The sequence below is a fragment of the Colobus angolensis genome, unplaced genomic scaffold (assembly GCF_000951035.1).
Source record: "Colobus angolensis palliatus isolate OR3802 unplaced genomic scaffold, Cang.pa_1.0 Scaffold55, whole genome shotgun sequence".
Classification (NCBI taxonomy): Eukaryota; Metazoa; Chordata; class Mammalia; order Primates; family Cercopithecidae; genus Colobus; species Colobus angolensis.
The window spans coordinates 1,136,382-1,147,205 of NW_012119043.1; the positions used below are offsets into that span (position 1 = coordinate 1,136,382).

At 46.5% G+C, this 10,824-nt stretch overlaps 1 protein-coding gene across 3 annotated transcripts in view; it reads right to left on the reverse strand.

Annotated features, from left to right (window-relative positions):
- Positions 1-10,824, reverse strand: part of GLYR1 (glyoxylate reductase 1 homolog (Arabidopsis)) — a 55,671-nt gene that overhangs the window by 34,671 nt on the left and 10,176 nt on the right. For 2 of the 3 annotated variants that reach the window (XM_011961350.1, XM_011961348.1), the window contains exons 4-5: positions 4,394-4,532; positions 3,616-3,858 (exon numbers count right to left, since the gene is read on the reverse strand). In XM_011961350.1, coding sequence (XP_011816740.1) covers positions 3,616-3,858; positions 4,394-4,532 — 382 coding nt within the window. The remainder of the gene's footprint in view (positions 1-3,615; positions 3,859-4,393; positions 4,533-10,824) is intronic. The other variant, XM_011961351.1, reaches the window with a different exon arrangement.

A 10,824-nucleotide genomic window follows, 5' to 3' on the forward strand; every position in this document is an offset into this window, starting at 1 on the left:
AAAAAAAAAAAAAAAAAAAGACATATTGCTATTGTGCCACTTTAATAGACTACAGTATAAATCTAACTTTTACATGCACTAGGAAATCAAGATGTTTGTGTGACCTGCAATGATCTGGAACCGAACCTGCATTATCTCCAAGGTATGCTACACTGCTCCCCAAATTAATAATTCAGACTCAAGGGCAGTCTGCTGTTTACCGGGAGCTTGTGAGACGAGTTCCTGTAAGCCTGGGCAGTGGCCTCTGGGGTTCTCACTGCACAACTGGCTATTGTCTGTGAAACAAACCTAAAGAACTGATCAAATGCCTTGTACACCAGTACTGTTTTAAGTGCTGTGTCCATGTCACTCATTTAACTCACACGGTGAACCTATGAGTCACATACTGTTATAATTCCTAACGATCACATGAGGAAATTGAGACAAAGGTGCTTTGCTAAGTTCCTATACATGTGATTCAAACTCCAGGCCCTTGTCATAACCTCTTCTTTGTACTTCCCTTTATCCAAGGAGAAGGTGTTTCTGTCCAGGGTGGCACAGGCGCTGGTGAGATGCGAGGCTTCACATACCAGACAATAGCAATTTGGGAAATAGTGTAAAATCTGACAGCCCATACACCTTTTGGATTCCAGGAAATAAACTCAAAAGTCACATTACATTTTTTGGGGATCAATTTAGATCACGCTCCCTATAAAGTTCTCTCTGTACTGCAGCTGGCAGTTTTTCCAAACCGTCGGCTCCCGGTATCCAGGGACAGCACCGCCACCCTCGCTCTCACCACTCCCTTAGCCTTAGGTCATCTAACAGTGAGAAGGGCTGTCTCTCACCAGAGATCTCACACTGGCAGCCCACAGATATGTTTCTGTGGACCCAAGACATATTTTTTAACTAACCACATTTAAAATTGGGATATTTCACATAAAAACCTGTATTTCCAGCTTTTCTCTTTTTTTGAGATAGGGTCTCACACTGTTGCCCAGGCTGGAGAGCAGTGGTGCAAGTGTAGGTCACTACAGCCTTGACCTCCTGGGCTCAAGTGATCTTCCCAAGTATCTGGGACTACAGGTGTGTACCACTATGCCGAGTTAGTACTTTTTGTTTCTTTCTTTTTTTTGTTGTTTTTTTGAGACAGGGTCTCGCTGTGTCACCGAGACTAAAGTGCAGTGGCATGTTCTTGGCTCACTGTAACCTCTACCTCCTGGGTTCAACTGATCACCTACACCTCAGCTTTCTCAATAGGGGGCACTACAGGCACACACCACCAACTCCAGCTATTTTTTAATTCATTTATATTTTTTTTTTCCCGAGACGGAGTCTCGCTCTGTCACTCAGGCTAGAGTGCAATGGCGCGATCTCGGCTCCCTACAACCTCTGCCTCCCAGGTTCAAGCGATTCTCCTGCCTCAGCTTCCCGAGTAGCTGGGATTACAGGCATGTGCCACCATGCCCGGCTAATTTTTGTATTTTTAGTAGAGACGGGGTTTCTCCATGTTGATCAGGCTGGTCAGGCTGGTCTCGAACTCCCGACCTGAGGTGATCTGCCCGCCTCGGCCTCCCGAAGTGTTGGGATTACAGGCATGAACCACCACTCCTAGCAAAAAAATATTTTAAAATAGAGATGGCGTCTCCCTATGTTGCCCAGGCTGGTCTAGAACGATCCTCCTGCCTTAGCCTCCCAAAGTGCTAGGATTACAGGTGTGAGCTGCCATGGTTTGTTTGTTTGTTTGTTTGTTTATTTATTTATTTATTTAGGGAAAGGGTCTTACTATGTTGCTCAGCCTGGTCTTGAAGTCCTGGGTTGGTTGGTTGGTTGGTTTGTTTTATTTATTTATTTATTTATTTATTTATTTATTTATTTAGTGCTGGGTTGGTTGGTTTTATTTATTTATTTATTTATTTATTTATATTTATTTATTTATTTATTTATTTATGGAAAGGGCCTTACTATGTTGCTCAGCCTGGTCTTGAACTCCTGGGCTCATGTGATCTTCCTGCCTCAGCCTCCCAAAGTGCTATGATTGCAAGTGTGAGATACCACACCTGGCCTTTCCAGCTTTTCTTGAGAAAAAACAATCAGGCAGAAGCTGGCTAGAACCCTGTGGAAGGAGCATGACCTCTCCAGACTCCCTGACCATGGCCAGCCCTGCTGCTCTGAGCACCGAGGCAGGTGAGCTGGGGTGCCTGGCACCTGCGCCACTGCTTCTTAGGTCCAGTCAGCTACAGTTGCTTCCATTACCTGCCTGGGCTCGCTGGTGTCTGAATTTTTGAGCCTTGATCCAAAGTCTGGTGTTTCATCATGGCCTCATCACCCAACTGTTTCTGCCAGCCATCTGGCTTCTGTTCTCTTTTCCTGCTGTTGGCAATCCTGCTGCATTCCTGACACAGGCCCCTTCACTTTGAAATTCTTCTCTGTGGCCTTCTAAGACTGGCCCCAAATCTTGTCAGCAAGAAGGCAAGAGATGCACCCTGGCTGCTTTAACTCATGTTGCTAGCTCCTCCCACTCCTTCCTGCCCGGAGCATGGCATTCTTGTTGCAATGCAGGGTTCCGCCCTTCCCTGTTTTCCTGAGACAAACCCCATCCAACTGCCTGGACTCAACTACCCTTTTACAAATTCACCTCCCGAATCTACATTTCTAGTCCTGAGGTCACACCAAGCTCCCAGGCTGTCTAGGCCTTGCCTCAAATTCTTGCCATTCCAAACTGGTACTCTTTCTCCACAAGCCACCTCTACATCCCAACTCCTCTAAGAAAGTGATCATCAGTTTTCCAGGAATGAAGCTGGAAATCCTCTTTTCCTATTTCTCATTCATCCTCTATATACCCAGTTACAGAATCTTAAGAACTCTTCCTCTGAAGTGCCTCTCACCTATTTGCTTGCAACATTTGCAACTACCCCCTCATGAATGCACACCTAGCCTTAGCCTTTTAATTGGCTCTGAGACTTTCCCCTCTGGACTCTGTGACTACTGGTGCACACACGGAAAGCACACACTGCCACCGGCTGAATCACCTTCACAGGCCCCCACTGACTTCAAGACGCTTTAGTATCATGCTGCTTCAGTAGATCTTCAGGCCCTCCAAGATCCAGGGACAAGTTTCCTTTTTCTCTGCTCTCCTCACTATCCTCTCCCTGTTCGAGAGTATCTCCACCAGCACTGAGCCTCACACGGGCTGTGCCCTCCACCGCTGGAATGCCTTCCCTTCTTTCTTGCTGAGCCCTTCCCAGGCCCAGCCCTTGTGCACTGGCTCAAGTGGACTGCTCTCCTACCTCATGCTCCTATTTCACACCTGCATCCAGGCCGTGTCTCTCACCTGGAATATGGGATTCTTTTTTATTTTTTAAAATAAGAGTCAGGGTCTTAATCTATCACCCAGGCTAGAGTGCAGTGGTGCAATCGGCTCAATGCAGCCTTGAGCTCCAAGTCTCAAGCCATCTTCCTGCCTCAGCCTCCTGAGTTGCTGGGACAAGGCATGAGCCACCGCACCTGCCCTGCAGGATTTTTGAGCACAGAATTCTGCTCCCACTCCGTGAGTGGAGGCATACTGTAGAGCTTAACTCTACCTTATACTAAAAGGACATCACTAATCCCAGAAGCTGCAGAGAGAAAACAAACCTTCTCATCCTTTGGGGGCCGACCCCGCTTCCGGGGACTTTGCTCTTGGGCTCTTTTCAGAGGGGATTTGGAGCCTCTCTCTGAAGAGCCTGAAGACACCCTCTTCTTTCCTTCTCCCATGTTCTTCTTCACCTTCCCTTCAGACAGGCTAAGTTTGCGCTTCTCATCACCTGAGTTTGGCCTACTTCTCTCCTCACTGGAATTACGTCGATTCTTGTCATCAGCAGAATTGTGGGATGACGTCTGAAAGTTTAATAATAATAATGATAACTACCACCACAGCTGCTGTCGCCATCGCCACCACCATTTACAGGTGCCACGTGCTGCTACAGGCACTCTGTGTGGTCTCCTCACAGCGACCCTAGAATAGAGTCTGCTGTCATCCCCAGACATTGGGAGAAGCAGATTAAAAGTCACTTTCCCTAGGTCCCAAAACTAGGAGATGGGACTTAAATGCAGGGAGTATATATATTTCAAAGGCTACGCTCCTAATCTGTGTGCTATGAAAGGAAGAAATGGCCTGTGCTAGACTCAAATGCTAGGTATTTCTCCTGGGTCCAAGCAATTTTTCTAAAAGCAACAACCTACTCCAGAAAGGTTAGCCGCATGGAGTTTCAAGCTGATAAGCAAAATGCTGACACCTTAGAAATGAAGTAGCTTTCTCCAGTGGCATTGCAGAAGAACAAAGGTTTGGGCTTGGGTGACATTTAATCTGTTAGTTGCTACGCAAAAATCACCAGTCTGACGTTGGTAGAAAGTGAACATTGTTGTCTCTCACCTGGTCTTTCCCTTTCGCTCTCCTGAGGAACTCTTCCACGGCATCTACCGCTTGCTGGAATCGTTTACCCTTGTTAATTTTTATCATTTCCTCTTTATGAGCATGATATGGCTTCAGCTGTTCCACTTTGATCCAGGCACTAGGAGAAAACAAAAACAGAAAGGGTATGATCCATATTGCATATGCCATAAAGTATCAACAACCTCACTACGGCACAGTTTAAATATCCATTTGGTTTAACTGGACTCTGCAACAGGCCTCATCATTTTTTTCAAAACATGCTATCAACCATCTCAGAGTCTTATGCCTAAAGTATATTTTCTTGAAATAAGTCAAGCAGAACAACCACCACTACCACTGCAGCAACCACAAATTAAATTCCTCCAGAGAAAGCACTGTGTTGCACATTACTTATTTCCACAGTCGTCTATCAGCTTCCAATGCCCAGCCACATATACCCTGCCACTTGCTCAGGGAAGAAAGAAATCTGGAGACCCTTTCCCATTCTCACCAGGCAGCACAAATGGCCACACACGGATCCCTGGGAATCAGGGTACCTGGAAACGTGATAGACGACAGCAGCATTACGATGCAGGAAAATGCTTGCTGCTTGTTAACAATCGGAACCACATCTATGATCTATTGATCAACAGAGAATCAGGGATGTTACAGAGCTGAAGAAATGCAACATCTTCTAAAATTTGTGGCTTTTATGGATATTCACAGCCACTGAGCCTATATTTGTTCATAAATGATGGTAACCATGGCTACTAAACCATACAAAACACGGAACACATGGTTTGGAATAAGGGCAGCAGTTACAAAAGGAGGCATTTAAAAACGAGATGGCATGCTGTTTTATGATGTCTCAAAAAAAAAGAAACAGAACAAGATTCTTGAGATTAAAGGTAGAAGAACATACATCTTTGATACTTAATTTTTAATTTCAACCATCAATGTGTAACACAGGAAAGTAGTCAGCTGTCAATTCTGGGGTACCTGGCCTGCCACACTAACCTGAACCAATCTGCTGCAGCTGGCTTTCTATGTTTCCCTCAATGGCATGCAGCTTAGAGAATCCAAGCACAGAATAATTTTATAGGCTTGACAAGGTATCAGTTAATTTACATGTTTTAGCCTGTGATACTCACAGCTTTCACAGCATAACCTTCAGAAAAAGTGGGTCAGGTTAAGGATACAGAAACCGAGCTATCTCACGAGCTTCAGGTTGTTTTCTTTATAGAAAGCTAGAAAACATTCACTAACAGCGTCAGTGTTAACCTTTGCACATAAAAATAATGTTACTAACCCTCCACCAGCTACCTGGACTTTAAGTGTGGTGCTGGTAGTTGTGATGATGGGGTCTGTGCAAAAACACAGCCCTGGGATCATAGGCCTGCAGATGACAGGCAGTGAACCACTATTAGGCATGCCACCATGGCTAAGTGAGACGATGAATGGAGATACAGAAGCTGGTCTCCCTGGCAGAGCTCCAACTAGAGGAGTTAGGCAAATTCCTTCCCTTTTTTTTTTCTGTTTTTTCTTGAGACGGAGTCTCGCTCTGTCGCCCGGGCTGGAGTGCAATGGCCGGATCTCAGCTCACTGCAAGCTCCGCCTCCCGGGTTTATGCCATTCTCCTGACTCAGCCTCCCGAGTAGCTGGGACTATAGGCGCCTGCCACCTCGCCCGGCTAGTTTTTTGTATTTTTTAGTAGAGACGGGGTTTCACCATGTTAGCCAGGATGGTCTCGATCTCCTGACCTTGTGATTCACCCGTCTCGGCCTCCCAAAGTGCTGGGATTACAGGCTTGAGCCACCGCGCCCGGCCTTTTTTTTTTTTTGAGACGGAGTTTCCCTCTTGTTGCCCAGGCTGGAGTGCAATGGTGCGACCTCGGCTGCAACCTTGCCTCCTGGGTTCAAGCGATTCTCCTGCCTCAGCCTCCGAAGTGCTGGGATTACAAGGCACGCACCACCACGACTGGCTAATTTTATATTTTTAGTAGAGACAGGGGTTCTCCATGTTGGTCAGGCTGGTCGCGAACTCCTGACCTCAGGTGATCCGCCTGCCTCAGCTTCCCAAAGTGCTGGGATTCCAGGAGTGAGCCACCGCGCCTGGCTTTTTTTTTTTTGAGGGGGGAGACAGAGTCTTGCTTTGTCACCCAGGATGGAGTGCAGTGGCATGATCTTAGCTCACTGTAATCTCCGCCTCCCACGTTCAAGCAACTCTCCTGCCTCAATCTCCCGAGTTGCTGAGACTACAGTTAAGTACCACCACACCCAGCTAATCTTTATATTTCTAGTAGAGACGGGGTTTCCCTGTGTTGGCCAGGCTGGTCTTGAACTTCTGGCCTCCAGTGATCTGCCCGCCTTGGCCTCCCAAAGTGCTGTGATTACAGGCGTGAGCCAGCAAATTACTTTCTAGTGACCAACTCATCTTAAAGTTTGAAATTCAACATGAGAGTGCCAATAAGTTCAATCTGCTAGGAGGATAAGTGGAAGGAGATTTCGACCTCAGATTTTCTGGCAAGTATATCCCTGAACTGACTCCCTTCCCTCTCCTTATGGGGATGCTATTGACAGGCCAAAGCAATCAGATGCAAAGTCAGACCCAGCCCCAAAAGCCAGTGAGCTACCATACTAACCAGTGGGTCTGAGATGACACAACCAGTATCAGGGATGAAGCTTAAGGAGTTGGGACCAGACTCTTCCTCCTAGGAGCTTCTGTTCAGAAGCTGAGAACCACACAAGTTCCCAATATAGGACCAACAGGGTGATTTTTATGGACCCCTTGAGATGGGACAACAGACTCCAAGACTCGCTAATCCCACCCATGCCATCCTGCTACCTCCATCCCCGACTCCCACTTCCCAGCCTCACAAGAACCTGATTCTGAGAGAATGGAAAGGTGAGGATGTCTGTGAAGTGTCAAGAAATCAACCCCATTTTTTGTTGAAGCATCTTACAAGGTTTACCGATTTCTGCTAGAAGGAACTGTACAGTCAAAATTCCACTCACTTTAAAGCATTTGAGATACTGAAATTTTCTTCTTTACAACCATCTTCAAAACATTAAAATGGCTAAATGAACTGACAGTATGAATAGGATGGTAAATCCAAGAAATGTTAATCTATTTAAGGAATCAACTTATTGCTGGAGAAGCATCCTGTTACATCAGAAAACAGCCATAAAAAACGAGCTTGGCTGGGCACAGTGGCTCACACCTGTAATCCCAGCACTTTGGGAGGCAGAGCCAGGTAGATTGTGGTAGTAAATGCCTGAAAACAGGCAAGGTCATTACAGAGAAGGAAAGGGAATGTCTCATAATATGTCTGGCTATGTGGAGATGATCAAGATAAAAAGCAATGCATGTTATGTGCCACCATTCGTGCAAAGATAAGGAAAATGGACTGACCACGCACTGATATCTCTGGAGGGACACACCATCAGAAACTGGTCTAACTGGGTGCCTGTGGGATGGGGATGAATGCAACTGTTTTAGTGTTGACAGGTTTTTTTGTTTTGTTTTTGAATGGTGAACACATATTATCTTGAAAAAACCAAATCAACGGAAAAGGCCTCTGCCATAGAACACAGGCTATTCCGACTGCCCAGAGGGTTTCCTCCATGACTTCCTGGTTTGTAAGTTTGCTCTGGTGGGTTGCTCCTGCCTGGCTGCTGGGGTAACTGCACCTGTAACACAGCCAATTTACCCTGGTGACCTGACACACTTCCTATAAAATGTCTCTTCATCTATGAATACAGAACCGCCACTAAGCCACTCTCAGATTACTCCAATCAAAATGAATTAAAATCTGGTATTTTCAAAAACTTCCGGCCGGGCGCGGTGGCTCAAGCCTGTAATCCCAGCACTTTGGGAGGCCGAGACGGGCGGATCACGAGGTCAGGAGATCGAGACCATCCGTCTCTACTAAAAAATACAAAAAAACTAGCCGGGTGAGGTGGCGGCGCCTGTAGTCCCAGCTACCCGGGAGGCTGGGGCAGAATGGCGTGAACCCGGGAGGCGGAGCTTGCAGTGAGCTGAGATCCGGCCACAGCACTCCAGCCTGGGTGACAGAGCGAGACTCCGTCTCAAAAAAAAAAAAAAAAAAAAACAAAAAAAAAAACTTCCACACTTCTGATTTGCTCTCCTCTTAAATGAAAATCATACACGTAGGGTCGGGTGCGGCCGCTCACGCCTGTAATCCCAACACTTTGGGAGACCAAGGCAGGTGGATCAATTGAGGCCAGGAGCTCAAGACCAGCCTAGCCAACATGGTGAAACCCCATCTCTACCAGAAAACACAAAAATTAGCTAGGTGTGGTAGCACGTCTGGAATCTCAGCTATTCAGGAGGCTGAAGCACCAATTGCTTGAACCCAGGAGGTACAGGTTGTAGCGAGTGGAGATAGTGCTACTGCACTCCAGCATGGGCGACAAAGCAAGACTTGATTTAAAAAAAAAAAAAAGAAAAAAGAAAATCATACATGTAGATACTGTATATTAAAGATGTCAGCTTATGCCTAATCTTGAACCCTCTTACATTTGTTTCAGCCTTTGCATAGACAGGTGACCTGGGCTGAAGCCTTGAAGCTAAAAGAAAGAGAAAAGGAGAAAGGGCGGGGAGAAGACGGGGGACGGAGGGAGACAGACAGAGAAAAAGAACATACATACACACACACACAACACACACACACACAGAAGCATAGAGTCTAAAGGTGAGAACAAGCCGGGCGTGGTAGCTCACACCTGTAATTCCAGCACTTTGGGAGGCCGAGGTAAAGAGATCGAGACCATCCTGGCCAACACGGTGAAACCCTGTCTCTACTAAAAATACAAAAATTAGCTACGTGTGGTGGCATGCGCCTGTAATCCCAGCTACTCGGGACGCTGACGCAGAAGAATCGCTTGAACCCAGGAGGTGGAGGTTGCAGTGAGCAGAGATCGTGCCACTGCATTCCAGCCTGGCAACAGAGCGAGACTCCGTCTCAAAAAAATAAAAATACAAGTGACAACAAAGATAGGGCCAGAAGGTGTGGGTTTGCTTCTCCATTTGCACTTGGTGAATACCTAGTAAACAATTTCTATGTGTGCCTTTTTAAAAAAAATCCTAGGAGCTTCTGGTCAGAAGCTGAGGACCACACAAGTTCCCAATATAGGACCAACAAGGTGACTTTTTTGGAGTCTCTTGAGATGGGACAACAGACTCCCAAGACAAAAGGGGCTGAAGATTACTGAGGTGTTCCAGGTTAAGTTCTTTAGAAGTAAAAGCACCAGAAAAAACACACACAAATCAGGTGCAGGTGAAAGGAAAAAAGGATGCTTCCAAGCTGCTATGCTAATTATTCACCACAAATTCTTTCAGAACAGCTACTTTCTTTTTTTTTTCTTTTTTTTTTTTTTTTTTGAGACGGAGTCTCGCTCTGTCGCCCAGGCTGGAGTGCAGTGGCCGGATCTCAGCTCACTGCAAGCTCCGCCTCCTGGGCCCACGCCATTCTCCTGCCTCAGCCTCCCGAGTAACTGGGACTACAGGCGCCTGCCACCTCGCCCGGCTAGTTTTTTGTATTTTTTTTAGTAGAGACAGGGTTTCACCGTGTTAGCCAGGATGGTCTCGATCTCCTGACCTCGTGATCCGCCCGTCTCGGCCTCCCAAAGTGCTGGGATTACAGGCTTGAGCCACTGCAGCCGGCCTGTTTTTTTTTTTTTGAGACGGAGTCTCACTCTGTCGCCCAGGCTGCAGTGCAGTGGTGCGATCTTGGCTTACCGCAAGCTCTGCCTCTGGGGTTCACCTCTGGGGTGAGGCGCAGTCCAGCTTCTACAGGAGCCACTTATGACTTTGTCTTCACAAGTTCTCATCCCTAAAAAATCCCCTTGCAATACCTGTCTACACCACCTCTTAAACGCCCATTTCATCCAGTGCTTCTCACACTGGTCCTAACGCAGTCACACCACAATCTACTAGCAGTGCCCATCGCCAAAATCCTCCAGGCCATTGGCTCTTTCCTACATCCTGATCCTGTGCTTCCTTCAGTCTTTGCTTCTCCACATTTAAGAGTCCTGCTCTTTTGTCTGACTCAGTTCCCTTTTCAGGATCTTGGCCAGTTCTAACAGATCCCTTTGGAAGCATGATCTGAAGTGCACATAGTATTCCTGATGAGGCATAGTACAGTTTTACATCAAGGTGGAATCATGCATGATTTTGTACTCAAAGCCTTTTGGTAAAAAGAGCATACCTGGCTGACATCCTTTAGGAACTTCCAACTCTCACATTCCTTTCTTTTCTTTTTCTTTTTTTTTTTTTTTTTTGTGCTCAATCCCTGCCCTCGATGAGCTTAGAGTCTGAGCTCCTCCCCATTAGTTGGTAAAACCCATGTGCTCAATAAGTGATATGGGAAAATGTAGATGAGTGAGAGACCAGTGCAAGGGCCTTATCAC